The 27,238-nt window shown below is 34.2% G+C and overlaps 1 protein-coding gene across 3 annotated transcripts in view; it reads left to right on the top strand.

Moving 5' to 3' along the window:
- Nucleotides 1-27,238, top strand: part of ATP2B1 (ATPase plasma membrane Ca2+ transporting 1) — a 126,869-nt gene that overhangs the window by 90,906 nt on the left and 8,725 nt on the right. For all 3 annotated transcript variants that reach the window (XM_051963638.1, XM_051963637.1, XM_051963639.1), the window contains exons 7-19: nt 796-834; nt 4,751-4,912; nt 6,391-6,605; nt 10,596-10,838; nt 11,934-12,175; nt 18,697-18,934; nt 20,373-20,552; nt 21,192-21,279; nt 21,641-21,747; nt 22,812-23,003; nt 23,216-23,429; nt 23,687-23,898; nt 26,132-26,239. In XM_051963638.1, coding sequence (XP_051819598.1) covers nt 796-834; nt 4,751-4,912; nt 6,391-6,605; nt 10,596-10,838; nt 11,934-12,175; nt 18,697-18,934; nt 20,373-20,552; nt 21,192-21,279; nt 21,641-21,747; nt 22,812-23,003; nt 23,216-23,429; nt 23,687-23,898; nt 26,132-26,239 — 2,240 coding nt within the window. The remainder of the gene's footprint in view (nt 1-795; nt 835-4,750; nt 4,913-6,390; nt 6,606-10,595; nt 10,839-11,933; nt 12,176-18,696; nt 18,935-20,372; nt 20,553-21,191; nt 21,280-21,640; nt 21,748-22,811; nt 23,004-23,215; nt 23,430-23,686; nt 23,899-26,131; nt 26,240-27,238) is intronic.

Genomic DNA, 27,238 nt, shown 5'->3' with positions numbered 1-27,238 from the left:
TTTTTTTAAAGTCAGCTGTAGAACAGGCATATTCTGTACAGTCCACTTAATGGACAGTATATTGAAATGATTATTGCTGTTAAATTCAGAACTTTTTTTTTTTTTTAAGGAATATTTCGTTTAATTTTTTCATAGGAATTGTTAAGCCATCTCTGGCAGTGTTTGAAATCTAGCAGTTGTTAAGGTAGTATACAATCAACTATGGCAGTGTAAATTTGTACCATTTAAAGTTATAGCAATTAAAATATTGATCAACCTACAGTTGAAATAGAGTAGGTAGGCAGAAAGATTACTGGATTGGGATTTAGGAAAACTGGTTCTTTTCTTGACTAGTTGTTTGACTTTGGAAAAGACACTTCTGCTTTGGACTCAGTGCCCTGATCGATAATAAGAGGAATTTGAATTAGGTGATTTCTAAGATCCCGTCTAGCTTTTTTACAATTATCTGTGTAATTAGACTTTTAGATATACAAGTATATGTGCAGTACAGAAGATTTCTAAAACATAGGAAAGAAATAAATATAGAACATCAAAAACTTGAAAAAAGTGTGAAGAATTATAGATAACAAGAGATAATATATTTTCATTAATTCAAATCTAGAAAATGACCAGCAGATCAGTCATTTTTTTTTTTTAGCAAAATGTCATACTAAGACATAAAGCAAAATATGTGAGTACTCTTATTAAAATGATAATGCTGTTATAGGAAGAATTTTATGTTACTGTTTGTGTTTGTAGTTTGTGTTTGCAAATACTGCTTCTTGAAAAGCTTAATTTTCATTTTTTCCCTTACAGATAAGAAACAAGATGGAGCTGTTGAGAACCGCAACAAAGGTAAACTTCGAAGCCTAATGCAACCAAGCAGTTATTTGCCATATCATCTTTAGAAATACATTTAGTTTATATATATATTTAAATCTCAACATACAGCACTGAACAATGTCTCTTAACCAACACATTATTAATCATGAGAATGGGAAGGTCAACAAAAGCTAGGGTTTTTGAAGTAGTTGGTGGCTTAATCAGTATAAATATGTTTTCAGATTGTTATCTTTTTGTAAATTCACCTCTAGGATTATATATTTAACTGCCCAATTTTGAACTGATCTATCCTTTTAATACATCAGCTGTCTGTTCCTTGCCCTCTGACCATATACTCTTCTCACCTTATAAATCATTTTCCTTGGGTGTAACCTACTCTCACTCTAGGCTCCGTTGTTAAAAGAATCTGGGCTAATTTTACTCATCCAGATTTCATGAGATACAACTTTACCCATACTTTCTATTCTGTTTATCAGTCCTCTAATCTTACTCTCATTTCTGTATATCTAATAATCACAAAGTATTTTTCAAATCTTTTTTTTTTTTTTAATTCTGGACTTAAATGCCATAAAAAAGCCTTTTCGTATACACAGGAGAATACAAGGAATAGAATTATACACAAAGCCAGGAGTTTCTGCTTAATACCACTTCTTTTAAAATATTATATAATAAATTCCACACATTTCTTTGGAAATGTCCATGTTTATCTTTTCTTTCTTCTGAATTTCTTCTGTTCTTTTCTGTACATTTTGTAATTTTTACATTTGTAAATTGCTTTTGTGGCCCTCTTTTTGAAGAAATCCCTATTGTTACTCCCTCTCCCCAATTAAAGAAAAAACAAAAGACCTTAAATTCCTACAATGGCTATTTCCACAAACAAAAAGTCTCTATCTTGAATCCAATGCTCTCTGACTTCAGGGCAGTGACAGACTTCATCATAGGCCCTCTGGAGGGCTGGCTGCACATTGTTTGGTCAGTGTTGCAGTGTCTTTCAGAGTTATTTTCCTGTACAATGTTGTCCTTAGATAAATGATTCTCCAGGTTTTATTCACTTCATTATCTGCATCATATTCCAAAGTTTCTCTTCTGGCACAATACTGTTCCATTACATTTATATGTCATAGTTTCTTCAGACATTCTTCCACTTGATAGGATCCCCTTAGATTTCAGTCCTTTGACTTTTTCCCCTAGTTTAATCCCTTCTTCATGATTAGGATGTTTGTTTTGCCTGCCTGTGACTTTTTCTTTCACAGTATTATCTTTTCTCTTTGCCCTCCTCTCAATTCCCACCTGTTTTTCTATTAAATTTGGTATATTCCTCTACCAAACTATGTGTGTATTTGCTGTCTTCTGGAATGGTCAGCCTTGATAGGCCTTGATTTAAGGGACCAGGGTTTCTGTGCTGACCTCTTTCTCTTGGAGTTGAGGCCACCTGATCTTTGAGATTCAGACTGCTAGGATGTATTCTGGTCTGAGTGTTCCTGCCCAAGTTGCCGCCTGATAGCTTCCAGCATACCCTACTGTGGGTTTATATCCTTACACTGGGATCCTTCCTGGAAGCTCTCCTCTGTTCTTCCTGCCTTTCACCTGAGAGCTCTGTAGCGCACACATATCTTTGGCCCATCCCCGCCATTCTGGGAGATGGCTGGCTTGCTTGCCCGAGCTGACTCTGGCTTTGCTGGCAGCTCCTCCTTTTGTCTGCGGACTTCTAGTTGACTTTTGGGGAGTTCTGGGTTGAAAGAAATCACTTCCTGTAGCATCCCACTGGATTTCTTGGTCATTATTCAGTCTAACGCATTGTTCAGGATTTTGCATGAGTGGGTAAGGGGCAGCTGATCTGCTTGCTTCCTGTCAAGTTGCCATCTTGGCTTCACATCCCAGCTCTTATCTTCTCTTGCTTCAACTATTTCTTCAGCACTCTTGATTAGAAAAGGAAACTCTGAATCCTAATTCACAAAGATTTTGATCAGAATATACATACAAACTCCCTCCACTTCTGTCATTCCACACACTCCCTCATTGACTAAACTCTTTTTCTTGCTTACAGTCACAGTGGAATTTTTATTCCTAACTCAGGTTATACCCTTTCCTTGTGTCCCTGATCTCATAACTTGCCTTTCCCTCCATTGTATTTTAAATTACTTACTCGTCTCTGGCTCCTTCTCATCTATTTATTACATGCTTTGTTCTCTGTTGCAAAAAAGGAAAATCTTCCTTTCGTCCCATCTAGTTAGTCTTCCCTTTTACTTAGAAAAGATATCTGTAACCTATATTTTTACTTCTTCATTCCCCACTTTCTTCTCCATCCCTTGAAAATAGAAGTTGGCTCTTACCAATCATACAATTGCCAAGTCCAGTAGACTGAAAAATTCTTATTCTTTCTTGCTGCCTCCCTAGCTTATGTTGACTCCTTTTTGGGGGAAATACACTATTAATTATATATTTTTCTAGTCTCTTACCTCCCCATTATGAACTCCTGTTTCCTCCTTTTCTTCATTGCTTTTTAATAGTGATGTTCTATTAGGTTCTGTTCCTATCTCATACACTCACTTGGAATGATTTTTAAATTTGGTGTCTCTCATATTTAGTCAGTTAGCAGGAGAAACTAGAGAGTCTCACACTGGAGATAAGAAGATTGAAGTGGATGGAGATATTATCAAGTAGTTCAAAGGCTATTTTGTGGCTTCCAAAGACAGAACTTGAAACAACAGATAGAAGGCAGATTAATGTAAGAAATAACATCTAACAAGCCTACTTAAAAGAAAGGACCTACTTAGTTGGATTCCCTATGCCTGGAATAGGCCGGACCTTGGGCCAAGACTAGGGAGCTATTTTATACTATGTAGAGAGAATTCTTCTGAGTATAGTTTGACAAGATAGCTACCAAGAGGCAACAGGTAAAAATTTCAGAAAAGCAAATTTGGACTGAAAGGGGAAGGAACTGACTCAGGGACGCCTTCCCTTGTGGAGATCTTCAAGCAGAAATACCAGATGATTTCTTATTAGGATGTGTTTTTATAAGGGATTCTTTTTTGGACATGAGTTAAATTAGGTGGCACTGGCATCATTTCAAATCCTAAAGAAGTTCTCCATTTTATAGTGGCTGACACTATAGGTCAGATAAATGTCACCCTTCTGCTAAAAAAATTCTTCAGTTTTCTCTATTGGCTGTTAAAGCCCAGTATTCCCTGATACCATATCATCCTCCCAGACTTAATTTTTATTACTTTACCTCCATTACATCCTCCATATCCCTTAGCTAAAAATGGGGTAAGTCTGCCTTCTGAACATTCACTAACATTATTTTATTTGATATACCAATATGCTTTTCATTCCTGTATGCTTTTATTGTCTCTTTTTGCTTATTGAAATCCATCACTTCCTGAAAGTAATCTTTTCTCATTTAAATTTTTTCCCTTGCCCTAGTAATGGCCTTTTTCCTTAGGACTTACCATTTTGCTTTGTAGTAATTTAATATATTTAAATAATATTTGTGTTTTGTCCTATTGGACTTAAATAGGATACTATACAAGGTCCTTTGGGAAATTGATAGGGGAGCAGGAAGGAGATCTTACTAGACATGGATTCCTTGAGGGTGGGTTTCATTTAAATGTATCTTTCCCTGTGACTTGAACAGTAATCTGCACATAATAGTTGCATGATAAATGTTCATTTATTGTATTTCATGCAAAAGGAGTAGATTATTAATCAGAACTCTAGCATTTTCTAGATTTCATTTCTATATTAATTATTTGATTATATGAATCTATGTTACTTATATTTGTATATGTATTGAATAATTATATAATTTTTATATATGAGTAGAATATATAATTATATTTCATTTCTAGATTAATTATAAGAAATAATTAAAAATTCTATTAACATGATTATAATGCTTTTTAAATTTGTTTACTTTTAATCTTAGCAAAAGCTCAGGATGGAGCAGCCATGGAAATGCAGCCATTGAAGAGTGAGGAAGGAGGAGATGGGGATGAAAAAGATAAAAAGAAAGCAAATTTGCCAAAGAAAGAAAAGTCAGTTTTACAAGGGAAACTTACAAAATTGGCAGTTCAGATTGGAAAAGCAGGTATGAAGTAATGGAAAAACTAAGATTTTTTTTTAATGTTGTATCTATTTTGTTCTTTTTAAAAATTGCTTGTTTCACTTCCTTTTTGGAGCCAACTGTTCTATGTTGAGGATATAAAAAAAAAAACTTAGAATGAATGTGCCTGTTATACTCATTTTTTTTTTTTTATTTCCCTTCTCAACTAGAGGAAATAGCCATATATAGGGTGTTTCAAAACTCTTTGTGTACCTGTGTAGGCCCTCTAATTATATTGAATTAAAAAAAAGATTTCACCGTTATTTTTTTTCTGCTTGATTTGTAATTGAGACTTAACTTCACATAAAGGCTTACGGAAGGCTGGATTTAAACCCTGCCTCTGAGACACAGTGATAATATGACTAACTGTTGGCAAGTCTTAATTTTTCTGTGCTCAATGCACTCTCTTACGGCCTTTTGAGTTGCTTAAGAGTGATTGATGTACCTCACAGAGCTAAAGCTAGCCACAAAAGGTAACCAAAAAGACAGTCGCTACAACCTGCTTTCCTCACATGATTCAGATTTGGTCCTCTCCCTTGCCATCCCCATTCCCCAGACTGGGCCATTTTTGGCATGAAGATAAGATTTTTATTTCAGTCCCTGGTTTGGTCACATTAGTTTATATCAGTAATACACTGTATTCCTAGCCCTGGTTATAATTTTGAAAATATTTGATATCAAAAGAGGGACCATATTGAAGCAGAAAGATGCTTAATACAAAGCCATCTTAATGTCACCTTTGAATATGAATACTACATAAGTCATTTGAATAGTGCTTTGGGGTTAAAAAGCATTTTTTCTCATGGAGTTCTTTGGAAGGAACTAATTTATATAAACATGTGTACTTGGATGCAGTAATTCAGAGTTCTAAATGAGAGGATGGATTTGAATTGAAAACTTGGATCTGAGAGGAAATTCCATATCACTTAAATGTGTGACTCTAAAATTACAAATAAGTCATGCTTTGTTTAATTTTGTATGTTGAAATGAACTTCAATATAGAATTTTTTCAACTAAGATTTCCCAATCTATAAAATAATGAAATAATCTGGAAAACATAATTACAAGAGAACGCCAAGAAATTTTGTTTTGCCTTACATTTCTCCCATTGTATTCTTTTCATTTTCATGACTTTTAGTTCTTGTTAGAGAGAGAGAGATAAAACTGAAGACTTTGCCGATGTTCTCTTTCTGCTGTTTTTTGTGTCATTTGCTTTCTGAAAAACAGAAGAGAAAAGTGACTTGCTTTAGGAACTTTCTCCCCTTCCCTTTTGGGGATGTGTAAATAAACTGAACAAATCAGAAGTTCAAGAAAATAGCTTGAGATGGTTTCAAGCTTTGAAGCTTAACATGCACATCACAGAGTGCTAACTTACTATCGAGATAGAGCAGATATCGAGAGAGAGTTATGTTTTTTAAATGTCTTATTTCTTTAAGTAATTCTGTGACTCTTTTAAATTAAAGGCCTATTGATGTCTGCGATCACAGTTATCATCCTTGTGTTATATTTTGTAATCGACACATTCTGGGTTCAGAAACGACCATGGCTTGCTGAATGTACACCTATTTATATACAATATTTTGTGAAATTCTTCATTATTGGGGTCACAGTCCTGGTGGTAGCAGTGCCAGAAGGTCTTCCACTTGCAGTAACAATCTCACTTGCTTACTCTGTAAAGGTAAGTACTATAGTAATGACTTAGAATTGATAAATCTTTTTTATTTGTAATTTACTTGTAAAATTTATTTGTAAAAGACTCATAAATCGAGTTTACCCTTTCTAGATTTTGAATCACAGGACCTGAACTTAGAGCTGCAGGAGACCGCACAGGTCATTTAGTCCAGTAGTTCTCAAAGCATGATCCCTGAACTGCTGATGTGTCAGTCCATCAAGACTCTTACAGGGGGGCTATAAGATTTTTTTTTTTTATTTTCCAAATTTGGTAAATAACAATAGCTTTGATCCACATTAATATAATCTCTTTGTGAGGGAGGTGCCCTCAGTATTTTTTAAGATTGTACAAAGTCATGACACCAAAAAATTTGAGAAGATCTGAGATAGCCCACTTTTTCTTCTCTTCCCTCTCCCATTTTACAGGTTGGGTAATTGAGCCTTAGAGTGGTTGTGATTAGCTCAAGGTCAGTAGGAGAAGTTAGTAAGTTCCAATGACTCCCAAGTCATTTGTGCTATCTTTCCTCTGTGCTATGCTGTCTCCCTGACACATAGTCTTGTATTTCAAAAGGATTTTGACTTCCTGAAATGGTTTTGGAAATCTGAGAACACTGAATAAGATGTGATTTTTATCTTAAGCTTTTGTTCTTTTCATGCTGAACTGGACTATTAATAATCTATATTATTAATAGTCTACTTGGAAATATATATTCTATGTTTCATTTAGAGAGGACCTATCAATGTTGTCTTATAAGATAAGACAAGCGCTGGATTCTCCCGAAGCTTGCTCAGGTCTCCTGGGAGGTGTTCTTGCTTCTCTGTCATAGAGTCATTATTGTGTGAGAATATTATAAAGATTAAATAATTATTGTAAAGAACCTGACACACATCTCTCCCTACCAATAAGAACTGGGGGAAAAAATCTAGAAGTGAAAAGAATTGCTTTAAAATTCCAGGCTTGCTTCCTAGCTGTGTGATCCTGGGCAGGTCACTTAACACCAATTGCCTCAAAAAAAAAAAAATTCCAGGTTTGTTCTTTACTTTTATTGTGGACTTTGTAACTGTCCTGTTTGTCATTTGCTAAAGGTAAAGATATATGTTGAAAGAACACTCTTCTTCTCCTGATCTCTCCTAGCATTTGCTCCCTTTTATGTTATAGTCCATAGTCCCCTTTGCATTATGTTATTATGTTAAGTATATCTTATCCGTACTAGATTGCACATGCCAGATTATAAACAGGAATCCAATCTCTCTCACTTATCTTTGCATATAATGTAGTTGCACACAATAGTTACACAAATATTTGATATATTGAAAAGGATGATTAGGAAGAAATCTTTGTAACCTAAATTTTGTTATTAGAAAAATGACATATGTGTATTTGACACCTGAATAATTATCAGTATTTTCTCCTTAAAATTTAAGTGATAACAATGTGATATAAAAATAATTATAACTTCTCCCTTGTGATTCTATAATTTAAAATCTAACATGTTTATAGTAAGTCCTGACATGGGAGGAATCTCCTTTAAAATTTTTTTTTCCAAATATATTAATTTTGTGTTGCTTTAAAATGAAAATGGGAAAGATGATGAATTAGAGATGTAATTTAATTTCATTCTACTTAAGGATATGAAAGTTTAGTTATTAAAGTTTTAAACATCTGAGCATTTAAGCCAATCCAATGTTTGTCTGATGTACAGTAAAAAAGAGATTGATTTTGTAGATGATGGGGGTTGGAGAAGACAACAGTTAACATGTGTTATTGAGTATCACAAAAGGAATTTAAAACCATTTTCCTTCCAAACTAGTCATTTTTAATAATGAGCTTTATATGGTATCTAATTCCCATATATCTTCCAAGTTTTCTATGCTATTTTTCTTCATGGTGTATATGCCCATTGGTTAAAATTAACTGAATTCTGTATTATTTGAATAAGGTCAATGTTAGAAATTGTCTTTATTATCTTCTGTAATTATTTGCTGTATGTGTGTATATATATATATATATATATATATACACATACAGCAAATAATTACAGAAGATAATAAAGAAAATTTATACACACACACACACACATATATATATATATATATATATGCCAAAGACTGAGGACCTCAGCAAATCACATAACTTAGATGTTTCCACATCTTTTTCCACACTGAACTTTAATTTCTCACACCCAAAAAACTTCCTCTTTTTCAAGCCCATCCCCTCAGTAATACAGCACTCATATTGCTACCCACAAAAATCTTCCTTCCTAATTCACTGCCCCTGATTGTCACTCCTTTGCTTGAAAAACTCACACCTGACAAGGGAGAAACCATTGAATCAGTCCTTGAAGGCATATGTTGCTCTCCAGCTGTCTCTCACTACTCTATTCTACTTAATCTATGCATGGATTCACTTTGCTCTGATTTCTGTTTTAAGGCTCAATGTAGAATTATCTCCAGTCTGGAAAAAAAGTTCCCTCACCAAGTTAAAAGTGATTTAGCCATCCTTCAAGTTTCAAGCATAGCAGTCTGTCTATATTATAAGATAAAGATTTTAGAATTTGAAAGGATCTTTAATCAACCTTTTATCTGAACTGTGATAACAATTTGCTATTTATTCTCCTTACATTTAATCTTTTTTTTTATTATTAACAAAACATATGCATGGGTAATTTTTCAACATTGACTCTTGCAAAACTTTCTGTTCCAAATTTTTCCCTTCTCCCCCTGCCCCCCAGATGGCAGGGAATCCAGTACATGTTAAATATGTTTAAAATGTATGTTAAATACAATATACTTACATTTAGTCTTAACACTCATCTGATCTATCCTTCTGATAATTGCCCAAATAGTCTTTCTAAGATCTGATTGTAACATAATGGCTGCTCCAAACTCCTCATTAGATTCCTGTTGCCCTTAAGACAAAATACAAAATCTTTAACCTGGCTTTCTCCAACCCTGCAATACCTTAACTATAGATTACATTTTCACATTATTCTCTTTTGTGTATGTTATTTATCAACCAACTAAACTTTTAATTATTCCCTGAATGTGATCTTTTTATCTCACCTCCATGAAATCACACAGACCATCTAATTCCTAGAAGGCAATTCTTCAACTCCTGCCAACTTTCAGGCTCATGCCTTTCTTTGTGACTTAGAGCTTCACAATGAAGTGATTTCTGATTGCTCTTCTAATTCTCCTTTCCTCCCCTTTCTCTTGGCTCTTAAGAGTATTCATTTCTGGAGGGCAGTGATTATGAGGGTTTTTTGTACCCTGGCCTAGTAGCAGCATGTTTTTCATATACCAGGGAATAATTATTGAAAATAAATATTTCATTAAATAAATGAGAGGCCTTAGAATGTATAAATCTTCTTTATTTTTTTATTTTTTGAGTTTTAATTGCTAACTTGCCAGATATCAAATGACTTCATACAAGAACTGTTAGCACAAACATTTGGTATTATACAGCTGTACCTTTTTTTGTTTAAGTTTTTAAAAAATTTAATAAAGCTGAATTACTATATCATTGCAGCAATTTATTCATATAGGTGCTTATTTTTTGGTTTAACACAATTCTTTATTGGAAATTAATTAGTTTGTAAAGTTCATCATAAAGTGATATGAACTTGTATTACAGATCCTTCTTTTCTCCAGTGTGTTTAATTTCTTTGTTTACACATTATTATATTTATATTAATTATTATATTATTATTGTATTATAATAAAATAACATGGGTTAAAATAGCAAGAAATTAAAGTAGGTTTTTACGGAGTAGCAAATGATAGATGCAACAAAACGAAGGATTTCATGTCATATTCTTCAGTAGGCCAAAGTCATTATCTCCTGCTATCAAGTTAAAGTCTTGCTGTATTTGCAATATTTGCAAATGCAATATTTGATATTGCATACTTAAGAATATTAAATGACAATGTTTAGTTTTCATATTTGAAATGTAATGATGAATTTATAAATTTACTTATTTTGTTTTTTACTCTTTAGAAAATGATGAAAGATAATAACCTTGTAAGACATTTGGATGCTTGTGAAACAATGGGAAATGCAACAGCCATTTGTTCAGATAAAACAGGGACACTGACTATGAATAGAATGACAGTTGTCCAAGCATACATAAATGAAAAGCATTATAAAAAAGTTCCTGATCCTGATGCTATTCCAGCAAATATTTTGTCCTGTCTTGTAACTGGAATTTCTGTGAACTGTGCTTATACATCAAAAATATTGGTAAGAATTATTATATACATATATGTGTGTATAATGTGTGTGTTTCTATGAGTCATTAAAAAGTGAGTTTTCAAATGTATGTTATATCAAACCTAAGGATATTGCAAACAGGCTAATATCACATTTGCACATTTAATAGAATTGTAGATATAGTAGTGGAAGGGACCTTAGAGGGCCTTGAAGCCTTAGTATTAAATAAAATGCAGCCATACAACTTTCTGGAACTGTCATCCAAACGCTTTAAGAAATTGATAGTCTTACTTTTTTGAAATTTAAAGACAAGTAAGTATGAAATCTATTTTATTTGTCTTTTAATAGATTTGTTTTCATAAATCAGAATATATTTTCCATAATACATAGTGCTTATTTCTCAACTTTTATTCTTAATTTCACCTGCTTAAAAAATTTTGGTAAATTTAATTTCTCATCATTTTTTTTTCTTAAATAAGCTTTATGAAAAGCTCAATTTTTAGTTGTCTAATAATGATTTGTTTTGTTTTGTTTTTTAAGAAAATTTTGAGGCTAGACAGTAGTTTTTATTTAAAAGAAAAATGCATTAAAAACTCATTGTAATAATATTTACAATATTTTGGATATAAACCTATCTGTCTTAGACCTTATACCATCTGCACTAGCTGGCTCTTGGACACAAAAAACTACAAATGACTTACCTTCCCAAAGAATCATTTAACTGAATAATGCAAGACAATGATTTGGATTTTAAACTTCTTTTTTCTTTGTTATTTCTTTATAAAAATAAAAACAGTGTTATTATAAAGAGTAGGAGTAACAGATTAAAGTGTAAGAGACTACTCCTTTTTCAGCCCTGATATTTGCCAACAGTTTCAGTCTATTTACAAGTATATTGCAAATAAGATGCTTATCTTATATATGTTTAAGTGACTTTTATTATGAACTTGTAAATTTATATAATATTCAATAGCAACTGTTGTACTCTCTGAAAATTTGAGAATTTTTTTGATTTTGGTTTTTATTAGTGTTGTTTTTTAAATAGTAATCTTTTATATTTCCTTTGATAAAGAAACAAAGACTCTTGACAAAAACTAGGTTCTGACTTTTTTCCTTCTCTTACAGCCACCAGAGAGAGAAGGTGGATTACCACGTCATGTCGGCAATAAAACTGAATGTGCCTTGCTGGGACTTGTTTTGGATTTAAAACGAGATTATCAGGATGTAAGGAATGAAATCCCTGAAGAAGCTCTGTACAAAGTCTACACATTCAACTCTGTTAGGAAATCCATGAGCACTGTCTTGAAAAATTCAGATGGAAGCTATAGAATATTCAGCAAAGGTGCATCAGAGATCATTCTTAAAAAGTAAGACCAGCATAGGATTAATCACTTGCTAATTATGATGGCATGATGTAATATGAATTACTGGGTTGGTACTGTTTGTGTACATTGGTTGTTTGATAATTCAGTACTTTTTATATCTCAGTATTTTATTATTTACTATCATTTAAGGACCATACCAGAGGTGTCAAACATAGGGCCCACAATAATCCTGAGAATGGCCCAAACCTGATTATAATATAACTGGGTAATATTTAATAAAATAAATGTACTAGAACAGAGATAGCATTACTATGTGGTTTTCTAAATCATCGTGTATCCACAGAAATCTTGATATACAGTTTAATAGCCTCAATGTGTATTTGAATTTAATACCACTGTTGTGCATTTTATAAATGTTTATTTCTATTTCTGGTGTGAAATAGACAAGTTCAACCAGCATCATATTAGTGACCTCTTCTTAGATAATCTTTTTACTTATTTTGAAGATTAGACTTAGAATTTAAGACTGTTGAGAAGATAGATAAATTTGATTCATTATTTTGGAAGAAATATAAAGTGGAGACTTTGAAATTTTAGTTATACTTCAAAAAGAGAAATATTAAGAGGGAAAACTATCAGTATCATTATCGCAAAAACCACTGAGAAGATACTGAAGTAAATCCTTATAATAGCATTTGAGACTACCAAGCTCTTAAAAAAATGTATAAGACATATAGAGTTGATGAATAGTAGGCTATGTGTAGTCATGTATGCATGCATGCGCCGTGCACACACACACTCCCTCTCCCTGTCCTACTATAGCTATTATTTATTGAAAAATAAGCAAATTCAGCAAAATGTAGCTTTAAAGACTTCCAGAAAGATCTCTTGCCCATACATATGGTAAAGTCATATGAAATTCTGATACATGAAAGCATGGTGATATACTGTCCCTCTCTCTTTTGGATGCTTTGTGTATCAGCATCAAATGAAGTATAAACCAGTAAGTACACAGAGTCAGCATTTCTTATTGGAGTCATGGAAAAAGTCCTGAGCTATGTCCAAATAAATGAGGATTCTTTCTGTCAGTAGAGAAATTGCTTCACATGGCTCCTTGCGCACACACCAATACATTAAGATTTTTATGGGAGTTGGAACTTAGGAGATAAACCTGAGAATTACTTGTTGCTTCTAGAGAGATTTGAAACTAGATTTGCATTCAGATATTCCTAGACCTCTATGACATCCTTAGTGAAATCTGTGATAACTTGAAAGAGTTCAGCTTTGCTGAGCTAAATGGAATGGAAAATACAATTAGATTGAAGTTATAAATAGGGTTCATTGCACTTGCATGTGAAAAATGGGCACAAAGGACATTGTCATGGTGTGATTCACAGAGAACTTTGGATCAAATCTCCCTCTGATATCATTAACCTGTATGGTGAATCTTGGGGGTTTTTCCATCTGCATAATGGGCATAACAACGATGAATTCAGAAGCAACAAGATGTAAGAGATAGCAGGCTGACTTCAGACAAACCCAACTCCTGCTTGCCAGCTGTGTGACTCTGGGCAAGTTACTTAACTCAGTGCCCTGAGTAATTGCAGGTAGTAGAACTGTGTTGGTCTGCATAGGTAAAGGGAGTTCCCTCCCATTGATTAAATCACAGATCTGATCAACCCAAAAAAAGGACTTTGTTGCCCAGGGTTGTTGAGATTTGTAAAAGGCTTTTTGTATTTTGCTTCATTTGATTTAACTGATATTATCATATGACTGAGAAAGGAAGGTGCTCTGGCCATGTAGTGTGAGAAATAACAGCTGGATTGACAGCTTGATTGTGTTCACTATTAATCCAGAACTATCAAAAGACTTCTAACATCCCCACAAGAGCCACCCAGGATGAGTACTGAGCGATGTCCTGTTGCTGGGAATACCAACATGAATTTCATCATCCAAATGAAGTATTAATTATCCCAAACTCTAACAAAAGCTCATTTCCATTTTAGCATTGCATTAAAGTTGGATTTTTGTATGGGAGACCAACATTCCTTGCAACAGAGGCATTCAAAACATTTCACAGAAAGTTTGTTGTGTCTCTAAATTCTATATTTATATTTACTAATAGATAGATATGCTTACCTTTATTGTATAAAGATTTAAGACACAGTAGGCCATAAAAGGGAGAAGTAGTGTTAGACTTGGAATCAGGAAGGCTACATATGCATCCTGCCTTGGATCTTTAGCTGGATGATCCTTGGAAAGTCCTTTATTATATCAACTGTCTCAGTAGATTATTGTGAAACACCAACAACATTGTGGAAAGCGTTTTGAAATATTTTTACGTTAAGCTACTATGGTAGGAGCTTGTAGCTTAAATAAACTGTTGTCTTTGTCCCTAAAAGTAATTATTCACTTTTTGTACTTTTATATTTAGATCATTGAATGATTGTATATTAGATAATTTTTAGGTCACATCAAGTCTACTGCAAGTTCCCTCTTCCTCATATAAACATGTTTTTGTTTTTTCTTTTGTGTGGTGATTCTTGTCTGCTGGCATCTTATTAAATCATAGAAAATTACAAAGGGAAATTTTCTTACTTATCAAACCCAGATGGTTATTCCATCAATATCTTTCTCCTTTTGTGCTTTATACACAAACTGATATGTAGCATTTTTCTTTTTAAAAAATCTTCATAAATACAATTGTTGCAAGTCAGGTTCAACTACTTTTTTTTAGAGGGATCCTCATTCAAGAGAGTGATTTACTTATGAGCGTTTTGAGGAAAACTGATAAGATTTAAAGAATGTTTATTTTTAATGTGAAGACTGCTAGAGTGTGTCCTGGGACACTTAGATAATTTCTCCCCCATTCATGATTATGGAATGAGCACTGCATTTTTACAGTTAATTTTCACTTTTTATATCTATGGTGTCATCTAGGGACAGGCTTCAAAGTAGTTAGTGGTACATTCACTTAAAAAAAAAATTATTCTAACAAATATGGTACCAACTGGTATTAAGAAACATGAACATTTCTATATATGAGGAACACAATCTAATACTTAAAGCTTGTATTTGTAAAATTATAATAAATTCAACACATTAGTTTCAAAGTTGTGCCATTTGACTGTGCTTCCACTTTTTTTTTTTTAATGTTTCAGTGACTTATTGGGATCTTCTTCATTGGCTATCATCTTTTCCCCTCTCCAAAACTTTATCTTTCTCGTCTCCTGCTCTTCCCCCCGCTAAAAGAAGTTATCCATTATAGCAAATGTAATATAGATAAGCAAAATAAATTCACATCTTGGCCATGTCCAGAAATGCATGTCTTATTCTTCATCTTTAGCCAGTCACCATTCTTATAGGAGCCAGATAGCATGCTTCATTGTTAGTCTTCATTTCATGGATTGTAGGCCTTAAGTTTCTGAACCTGAAGGTTCTTTACAGTAAACACATTTGTGGAAAAAGGATCAGCTACTTCTTCAAATGTGGACCAGTTGCTACCTGTAGGCAAGCAGCCAAACTGAAGTGGAAAGCTATCTTGTGAGAGAAAAAAAGAGATGGTATGGACCAGTTAAGTTATACCTCTCCTGCCATATCTCTACTTCCCAGCCTTGAACTGAAAGGCAACAAACCCTTGGAGCAGTCCCTCCAGATTATAACATTTGCTTCCAATCCATCCCAGATAGCTGTAATTGAGAATACCAAACCTTCTGGAGAATAAATCCATCAACCCTACCACCAGCATTCACTGATCAGTTATCATTGATGGACAAGTAGTCCCCCTTCAGACCACTGATGATGCCTTCTACTTAAGAGACTACCTTGTTTCAGCCATTCTGGAGAGCAATTTGGAACTATCTCAAAAAGTTATGAAACTGTGCATACCCTTTGATCCAGCAGTGTTTCTACTGGGCTTATACCCCAAAGAGATACTAAAGAAGGGAAAGGGGGACCTGTATGTGCTAAAATGTTTGTGGAAGGCTTGTTTGTAGTGGCTAGAAGCTGGAAAATAAATGGATGCCCATCAATTGGAGAATGATTGAGTAAATTGTGGTATGTGAACGTTATGGACTATTATTGTTCTGTTAGGAATGACCAGCAGGATGAATACAGAGAGGATTGGCGAGACTTACATGAACTGATGCTAAGTGAAATGAGTAGAACCAGGAGATCATTATACACTTCAACAACGATACTGTTTGAGGATGCATTCTGATGGAAGTGGATCTCTTCGATAAAGAGAGCTAATTCAGTTTCAATTGATCAAGGATGGACAGAAGCAGCTACACCCAAAGAAAGAACACTGGGAGATGAATATAAACTGCTTGCATTTTTGTTTTTCTTCCCGGGTTATTTATACCTTCTGAATTCAATTCTCCCTGTGCAACAAGAAAACTGTTCGGTTCTGCACACATATATTGTATCAAGGATATACTGTAGCATATTCAACATGTAAAGGACTGCTTGCCATCTCAGGGAGGGGAAAAATTAGAACAGAAGTGAATGCAAGGGATAATGGCTGTAAAAAATTACCCTGGCATGGGTTCTATCAATAAAAAGTTATTTTAAAAAGAGAGAGAGAGAGAGAGAGAATACCTTGTTTAGAGAAGGAGCTTGCTAGCCCTGCTAATTGTGGGCCAATTGCTACCAATAAGACAGATAAATCAGGCTAGCTAAAGCCTCAGAGCATCGAAAGAGGAGAAACAGAAGGCAGCCTGTGCTAGGAATGTCCAGCCACCACCACTACCTCCCTTCAGACCTGAGGAGAGAAGGACCAAGTTCCTGAGCCAAAAAACCTTGGAGACTATGCCAACCCCTGTAGCCATCAGCCAGGGAATCTGCTTTTATTGCAATGTCACCTAGAATCTGCTTTTCAAAAGTCACAGCATCTGCTTTCTCAGCACCCAAAGCTACTGGGCATGGTGAAAAGAAAGTGGTTCATCTCTGTCCATGGTTTTAGCAGTGGAACCAACATAGAAGATAAAGCATAGTCTGCCTTGCCCTTACACCTGCAGGATCATGGGGCTTTTGCATGACTTGAAGATGAAACCTTTATGTGTTCTCTCCCTTTTAGAGTATCAGCTGCTAGAGAACAGGCTTCTTTTTATATTTAGATCCCTTGCACTTAGCTTAATAAGTGCTTTTTTTATTTATTCATTCTTTTCAGTGTTATCATATAAATCATTCTCTTAGTTCTGCTCATTTCACTTTCCCCAGGTTTATCTGATTTCATCCCTTTCATCATATCTTACAGTGTGATAACAAGCTATTGCATACATAGGCACAACTTACTAAGCCATTCCTTGAGGGTCACTCCCTAGAATTCTACAGTCAAGATTCCCAAACCCTGAAGATTTTTACTATTTAGGCAGAAAATTAACTCTGAACATAAGCCCTGGCTTCATGGTGATGGAAGAGAAAACCCGATGACCAGAAACACAAAAGTAAAAAGGCAGAAGGATCTGTTATTAAGACTCCAGAGATTATAACCAGGCCTTCAGCAAACCAGGAGTGATCATCCTCACCTGATAAAGAAGAGATTGGAACAATTCTAGGCCAGATGGACCCGAAAGTTCATATGGCAAAATAACTTTCATCATCTTGTTCTTTTCCAAATGATATGAAAGTGAATGAGCCCTTACTGTCTTAATAAAGTACTGGAGAAAATAGAGCTCATTATTAGATTGACATCCTTAGAAAATAAATTTCATATATTTTCAAATATAGGCAGTGGACAGTTGGTTTTGTTTAAAAATACTTGGTCATGAGGCAGCTAGTGGCACAGTGGATAGAGCACCAGCCCTGAAGTCAGGAGATCTTGAGTTAAATTTGACCTCAGATGTCACTTAACTTCAGTTGTCTCAGCAAAACAAGTAAATGAATGAATGAATGCATGAATGAATGAATAAAAATACTTGGTTACTTATCATTGCTGGGAGCAGCTTGGAGGCATAATAGATGAAGAATAGAGCCTAGAGTCAGGAAGAGTCATTTTCCTCAATTCAAAACCAGCTCAAGACATTGATTGTGTGACTCTGGACAAGTCCTCATCTGTCAATGAGCTGGAGAAAGAAATGGTAAACTGCTCTAGTATCCTTGCCAAGAAAACCCTAAGTGAGATAACAAAGAATTGGGATTGACTGAAAAAAAAAACAACTGACCAATAGAATTTGGTTACAGTGAGGGTGATTGTCATCCTTAAGATGTGTCAGTGGTATAAACAGAATATCTCTTTTAGAAAAGAAACTCCAATTTAAAAAAAAAAAAAAAACTTGACCTAAACTGTGTTGCTTAAAAGAATTTTACATAATCCCAGGCCCAGTATATTTCAGGCATGATCCAAATAAAACCAATTTCATAAAAGGATAGAATTCCAGAGGTAAAAGAAGCCTTTTTCGTGGCGTTTATTGGTGAAAAAGCTGATATTCAGAAGTTTTGAATAATTTGTTCCAAGGGCACATAATTCATTAATAGTTTAACACATTCCTTAAAATTTACCTAACATGGAGGGTTTGGCTTTTGCTTTTATTTATTTGTGATTCTTCTACATTTCTTTGCAGATGCTTCAAAATCTTGAGTGCTAATGGTGAAGCAAAGGTATTCAGACCAAGAGACCGAGATGATATTGTTAAAACTGTGATTGAACCAATGGCATCTGAAGGACTAAGAACTATATGTCTTGCATTCAGAGATTTCCCAGCAGGAGAGCCTGAACCAGAGTGGGATAATGAAAATGATATTGTCACAGGCCTAACATGCATTGCTGTTGTAGGGATAGAAGATCCCGTGAGACCTGAGGTAGAGAATGCTTCTGTCAGTTTAGTTAAACTGCATAGTGTTTTTGCTTCCTTGAGAGGAAATCAAAGAACATAATTGAATAATTCATTTTAAAGTATTTGGGAATATAACTATTTAAAGCTATTATTTCTTTGTACTTAGGTAAAGAATGATTGGGAGATTGTTGGCAAAAAGTTCCATCTTTTAAACATGTTGATATGTTTTCAGAGAGTTAAGCAGATTGTTTCTGTTTGAGGTATTGACATACATATACTTCTTAGCTTTCTCAGGTTATTTCTTGTATTCATGATCTTTGTTCCATGGATTATGAATACACATACATCCTATTGACTCTTTTTCCCTCTCAAACCAGTTCTTTGTAAAGGAAAACCATTCTAACTTTTTCTCTCCTCCTCCTTCCCTCCCCCCTCTAAATTGAAATCTTGTCGAAGTTTCACAGGTGCAGACAGTTTTTGCCTGCTTTGCCCTTTATGTTGATGGTGCACTGCTGACATGTTCTTCATATTAGGAAGGAACATTAAAGTTCATTTGAATTTTATTTAGCATTGCAAAATGAAAGTTCTTCCATTTTTTTTTTACAGAATATATTTTTAACATGAAAAGTTTATGTGAATTCTCTGCTTTACCATTTTAGAATATGAAAATTGGGTATTAGTGGGTGAAAGGAAAGTCTCACTCTTCATAAATGAATCATTTATGAGATTTTAATTCAGAAAGCTATATTTTCCTTCTTCCCTACCTGCTCTCCAACATGTTCTGGGTGGAGGTACTACCAATTCAGAATTTTCTGAGGCAATGCAAATTAATTGAATATTTTATCATAGTTTTTCCATCCTAAGTTATCAGGAGGCTAAATATGCAACAACGACCCCTCAAAAATCATATTTCTTCAGAAGCTAAATAGAGATGATTTTGATTATCTATTTTACTTTACTTTTTCTTTATTTTACTGTTTTATTATTCTTTATTGTTGTGGATAATTGAATTTGAAAACTGCCCCAAAATTAACCATTATAACCATAAACATAATACTTGCCTCTGAGCTAAACTACACCCGGGAATCAATTTCATTTAAGTTTTAGATTTTAAAAATCAGCTAAAATCAGGACAGTTTTCCCCTAGCAAGGATCCTGAAGAAGTAATTATTCTCTATTATAAAACCAAGCTTCTATATAGTGATTGGTTTTAAATTTTCATTATTTGAATGTTGCAAAAGAGTTTTTTTTTTAAGATAAGTGAATTTTTGCTTTGGAAGTACAGCATCCTTCTGTACATATTTAATGTGGGCATGTGCATGTGAGCACCTATGTACAGTTGATATACACACATATATTTTGATAATTTTGTAGACGTATTATCTCAGATGGAATTGGGTTACTCCCTATAATAGATTTGTCTACATATATATGTAATGATGAGATTCTTCCATGCAAACCAGGTACCAGATGCAATAAGAAAATGCCAGCGGGCTGGAATTACTGTGCGGATGGTCACTGGTGATAATATTAATACTGCTCGTGCTATTGCTACTAAATGTGGTATTTTGCATCCTGGGGAAGATTTTCTGTGCCTAGAAGGTAAAGATTTCAACAGAAGAATAAGGAATGAAAAAGGAGAGGTATGTTATTTGATTCCTTCACTGAATTTATTCTTAATATTTTTCAGCTAAGGAAATAATATTTAGCAAATATTTATTGCCGCCTATGAGCAGTACATTGTCCCAGGCACAAGAGGGGTCAAAAAGATAAATGAAACATATCTCTGTTCTCTAGCAAGTTCTATGCTAAGGATATTATTGTGCCTAACTTTTACGTTAGCTTAGGTGGGAAAGTCCATTACAACTTGTGGAATCAGGAAAGGAGCTTCATGGCAGAGACATTTGAGCTGAACTGGGAAGGACATTTGGGATCTCAACTGCTAGATATGGAGGGATAGGGGAGGGAAGAAAAAGAAGTATGAACAAAAAAAACTTGTTAAAGGTAATTCATGAAATCAACAGCCAGGGATACTGTTTGGGGATAAGCTGTCAAAGACTCCAAAGGCCAGGCCTATTGAGATTGGACTTTATTCAATAGGCATTTGAAATGTTGTAGTTGAAGCTTTTGAAACTGAGAAATGAAATGACTCAGACTGTATTTTATTATTCCGGGAATGAGAATAGAAGGTAGATTGAAAGGGGGGGGGGGGGGGGGGGATGGGCAGAATGACCGCTTACTAAAATAGCATTGGCTAGTTTTAACCCTGATTAAATTTACAGATTGAACAAGAACGTATAGACAAGATTTGGCCAAAGCTTCGAGTACTTGCTAGATCATCTCCCACTGACAAGCACACACTGGTTAAAGGTAATCAGGTTTTTAACTAAAAATGCTTAGCTTTTTAGGTGATTAAAAAATACAGCATTTCTAAAATAGTCATTTTTTACATACAAATTAGGTTGTTGACTTGTATAAAACTAACACTATTTTTTTCTTTTCCTGTCCAAAATAAACAATTCCTTTTTTTGATAAACTGAATTCTGTTGTTCTTAATAGTGATTTTTAATTATCATAGCTTGCTCTGAAAATGTGGTGTTGTCCATTTCACCTTTGAATTTGTTTAGCATTTTGAGTTCCTGTTTATCTGATAGCATAAAACATTTTGCATTATAGGTTGGAAGGTGATTTATCTTGAAAAGTAAAGAAAATAGTTTTTGTTTGATTTCAGGTATAATTGACAGCACTGTCTCAGAACAACGACAAGTTGTGGCTGTGACTGGTGATGGTACAAATGATGGCCCTGCACTAAAGAAAGCAGATGTTGGATTTGCTATGGTAGGAATTTAAAAGATATTTTGGTATAAAATGTAATGGTTGTAATGGGGATTTTTTTCCAATTAGCATACATTTTTTCTTTTCCCTCCCCGACTTGAAAAATATATTTTAAAAAAATCCTTGTAATAAATAAGCATAGTCTGGCAAAACCAGTCTTCCTATTAGGCATGTCCAGAAATACGTCTCATTCTGTATATTGGTGATTTAGTCAGTTAACATATCAGCATCTGCTATATGCCAAGTACTGTGCTGAGGACATGCTGTACAAAGAGAGACCCCTCCTACCCCCAAACATTTCTGTTCTCAGATAGCTCACAGTCTGCTATACAAGACACCATGCAAGCCATTGTGCATAAAATAAGATATGGGCAGGATAAAATGAGGGTCACATCAGAGGAAAAGCACTGGGAAAAGTTCTTCCAGATGGTAAGATATCAACTAAGACTTGAAGAAAATCAGGAGGTGATGATAAAAGAAAGAGTTCCAAGCATGAGACACAGTCAAAAAGTTATCATAGTTAGGTAACTTGGAGCCTGGTGGCCTTCCATAAAGTTTGTTCCTGTTCATAGTTCTACAAACAGAGCATCAAATGTGACTTTTTCCATAGCTTGTCTAGCATTTTACTCGCATGTATGAACAGAAAGGAGATGGATCTGTATGATCCAAGAGATTGAATTTATAGGCTCCTAGAGTGGGGGATCTTTGGTGACTTGACAGAAGTCACCCAAGCATTAACTGACAGAACCTGGGGTCCAGTTAGGATCATTTCCAAAGGCAGGTGGCCATCTTTTCTTTTGTATCAGCAGTATAACAGTAAGCTTTGCCACATGGTCTTGGAATGTTCAGAAGTGAGACTGGGGCTCTGCGTTCCTCGAGTCTTTAAGAAGGAGTCGCTATAGAGGCTAATATAGTTGTCTTCTAAAGGTTACCTAGCCCTAGGTTTGCCTCCCCGAACATCATTGGCTATCTAATAATGTCTTTATTGAGTTTTTACCATTTAACTAGAATGCCCAATTTACAAAACACTCTGAAATGTTGTGCAACTGTGTTGCTTTTCCTGTTAGGGAATTGCTGGAACTGATGTTGCGAAAGAAGCATCGGATATCATTCTTACAGATGATAACTTCACCAGCATTGTCAAAGCAGTCATGTGGGGAAGAAATGTTTATGATAGCATTTCCAAGTTCCTTCAGTTCCAACTCACAGTCAATGTTGTAGCAGTGATCGTCGCCTTCACAGGAGCCTGTATTACTCAGGTAGGTGTGGAGGACAGTCTGCTGGTTTTGTTTTTGTTGGGGGATTTTGTTTGTTTTGTTTTTTGTTAAAGACAAAAATACAATAACCATAGCATCAGGTTTGAGGCTGTATTGTTTCTTAATCTGTAAATACTGGAAAACATCAGTACGTTCCTAAGTTACTGAATATTTCTGAATATCTATAAAGAAACCTTTTTTTAAAAAAAAAATAGGATTCACCACTTAAGGCTGTGCAGATGCTGTGGGTAAATCTCATCATGGACACACTGGCATCCCTGGCTTTGGCAACTGAACCACCTACTGAATCTCTCTTGCTTCGAAAACCTTATGGTAGAAATAAGCCGCTCATCTCTCGCACAATGATGAAGAATATCTTGGGTCATGCATTCTATCAACTTGTGGTAGTCTTTACACTCTTATTTGCTGGTAAGACATTGAACTATCAAATATATGTTAATGTTCTTATTCCATTATAATATTCCTGATGTTTTTGATGTAACAAATTTTCTCAGGCAGTTAGCCTTAAAATTTTTTCAGACAGCAGGCACTTTTTAAAATGTTAACTTATCACCATCTCCCTTGAAACCACACAAAAGATTATTAAAATAACTTATACACTTAATTTAAATGCATTCAGTGTGTTTAATATATGATTGCAAAATGCCAATTTTTGATCATTTCAGGGGAAAAATTTTTCGATATTGACAGTGGAAGAAATGCCCCTTTGCATGCTCCACCTTCAGAACATTATACTATTGTGTTTAACACCTTCGTCCTCATGCAACTTTTCAATGAAATAAATGCCCGAAAAATTCATGGTGAAAGAAATGTGTTTGAAGGGATCTTCAATAATGCCATCTTCTGTACAATTGTTCTGGGCACTTTTGTGGTACAGGTAGGTGACTGAAGACAATTCCAAATTTGATGATTGTATCAGTTATAGCTAATTGCTAGGCTTGTCATAGAAATGACCTAGAGATGATAGCCACGCCCTTCTTATCAAATCCTTCATTGTACCAAAAGGCTGCTTTACGTTTGTAAATTTAGAGATTTGACCTAGTCTGAAATTTCACATTTTTAAAAGTAGAGTCAAATTTGTTTAGGTATTATAAGTGCAAAATGAATCTTAATTGCAGTGCTGGCACAAAATATCTGATGCTCTCATTAGTAAGCCTAGCTTAATATGTTCTGCATCAGTATTTTTTTTTAATTATTATAGTTTTACATTTTTGTTATATTCAGTACCTTCAAGATAATTTTTTAAGTTGTCAGTATATTTTAGATTTTAAAATGCCATTTTAAAATAAAATGCTTTTTTTTTTTTTTAAAGGGAAATGTTTTAATAGGAAAAGTAGAAACTTCATTTTTCAGGGGAAATTCTGAGATAATCAAAATGTCAGATGACTTTGTAAGGGATACCATTTACTGATATAGATTGTGTATGTCTTTGTAGCATTTGGCCCTGTGGCTTTTTTTGCAAATGATTATTAGTAGTGCTGTTCTGTTTTATAGATGACAGAATCTGGGACCAAGACAAATATTAAGTGAATTGTGCATGATCACACAGGAAGTCAGTGAACACAGTAAGATTTAGAATTAAAAAGTGAGCATTTTCAGCCATAGAACCAGTATTCTCAGTGATTACCAATAATACTAAGTAATTAAAAATAAAATTTTAAAAGCTTTTGACTGTTTATATACCATTTACTTTTGTAATTTGGGCACTGGAAAATAGTTTTATACAACTCTATTTAATAATAATTTGGACTTGTATCAAACAACATGAAGGAGGTATTGCTTCTTTCTGAAAATATTACCCTATAAGTTTTAGAACAATTCATGTATACATCATCATAAATTTTGAATTTGTTTCTTGACATGACAAAACTTTTATGTTTAAATTTAAGTTTTAATTTTTTAAAATTTGTTTTTATCATAAGAACTATAAAATTTAGATATGTATATAAGTCATTGTGTAAATTTAGCATCTAGTTTTCCTGCAGTGGTTAATATGTATTATGCAAAAACATAACAAAATCTAAAACATACTCCAAATACACTTATGAAGTTAATTTTTGAAATGAGGTTCATTTCTTCTGCCATTAGTCAGCTGTGCAATTAAAAAACCACCATGCAATAGCAGTTATGGTTCAGGAGATCTAACAATGGGCCTGAAGCCAAAAGACCTGATTTCAAATTCTCCCCTAGTCACTTAGGAGCCAGATAACTTTTGGCAAGACACTGAGCACCTCTGAGCTTCTGTTTCCCCATCTGTCAAATTAGGATAAGAATGCTTGCTCTAGTTATTTCTCTGAGTTTTAGTTAAGCTCTCGGTACTTCCTGCCTTCCCTAGGTATCATGAGGATCACATGAGGTGCTATTGGGCATTAGGTTGTTTAAAATGTTAAGAAGGCTGTGCAAGTATTCGTATATCATTTAATCTTTGGGAACCTCAGTCTCCTTTCCTAAATAATGGTGTAAAGTTTTTATCTAGATATGAGTTCTCATTTTGAGAGTTTCCATATCATTGAAATTATAAGCCCTTTTGACACATTCTAATACTTAAATGTGAGCAATTTTTGAACAAAAAACTATAAAACTTTTATGTCCTATTCCGTTTTTCTTATGTACTTTAATAGGTTCAATCTATAAACATAGCCATTTCTTTGTATATTTTATATTTTAAAAAAAACTCAGTAGAAAATATGCTGTGTTTAGTTTAAAGTTCCACAAATGTAACAAAGAGTTGTTATTTAGGATTTTGTTTAGATGTATATTTTGATCTAGTCTTGATTTAATTACTAAGAATTAGATTTTCATTTCTTTTTAAACACTTATTAAAATAGGCATGTAACTCAACTTGGCAAAAGAGCGTTATCGCAAAAGTTCATTACAAATATGTTTTTTCTCAAATGCTTTTGCAAATTACATCGGTAACCACCTACAGCAAATAACAAACCACTTTATTATAATTAGCATATTGTTTTTGGAAAGATTTTAAGAAAAGTTGGGTTTTTTTTTCCAATTTAGAATTACAAGGAAAGTAATTACTTATTTTAAAGAGTTAAATATTCCTTTAAGAAGAGAACTTTCATTACTCAGTGAATTTACTCTTATTACTTCCCCAGATAATAATTGTGCAATTTGGTGGAAAACCTTTCAGTTGTTCAGAACTTTCAATAGAACAATGGCTGTGGTCAATATTCCTAGGAATGGGAACATTACTCTGGGGCCAGGTAAAAATCTCACTTTTATTTGACTAAGTCTTAAAATCATTTAAAGTTTTTTGCTTGTATCTTTGTTTTGTTTTTTACATTAACTGTCTGCTACTTGATTCCAGGTAGGTGTCATTCTGGGAATCTTTCACAAAGATTTAAGGTCTGTTTCAGTTTCTCACTTTATCTTGACGAGAAATATACCTATGTAGGAATTGGACCCAGTTTTATTGTTGTGGGGAACTCTGCAGATGACAGAAGTCCCCCCTCCAGTGCAGGTCAGCCCATTCTCCGCCACTCCTGGAGAAGAGAGAGAGGTTGTGATTTACCAATGGGCCAGCTGGTGTTGGCCACCACCATCTTTCTAATCATAAGGCCCCACTGCTTCACAAATTTATCTATATTATAAAACTTTCTAAACTTCTCTTGTGAGAAGCTAAAAGCAGTTTATGGAACAAGCCTTATTGAAAATTATTGAAGATGAGCTCCTGGATACCTATAACACTCAACTTGCTGATGATTTTGTTTCAATGACAGGTTTTTTTCCTTTACAGAAATAATAATGAATATAGAATTAATGTCTCTAGTCTGGGAAACCTAAACAGAAATGCCAAGCCATGATAAACATTTTAATGTGTTTTTGTGATATCATTGCTTGTCACTCTCTTTCCTTCCCTCCGCCGCTCCCCCTTCGCAGAGGTGAAATCTATTTGTAATTAGTATTTATTCTTAATGTTTAATCAGTATCCTATTTTCTCAACATATAAAAATTTAAGGGTGATGTTAATGCATAAATTATAAGCATAATGTGTTATCAATATAACAATATACATAGGTTATAAGTAGTATGATTGAACTTATTCTTGCAGTACTTATCTGCTGCCCTCCACCAGCATTTATAGTTTTAGCTCACTTTTCTTCAGAGGCCTTTAACATAAGCTTGCATACAGCCATGCATGGATACATATTTAACATACAAGCACATATCCATATGAAATAATCTCTATTCATCATGGTTTG

Source organism: Antechinus flavipes, chromosome 5, assembly GCF_016432865.1.
Source record: "Antechinus flavipes isolate AdamAnt ecotype Samford, QLD, Australia chromosome 5, AdamAnt_v2, whole genome shotgun sequence".
Lineage (NCBI taxonomy): Eukaryota > Metazoa > Chordata > Mammalia > Dasyuromorphia > Dasyuridae > Antechinus > Antechinus flavipes.
This window is presented reverse-complemented; position numbering and strand designations above follow the sequence as displayed.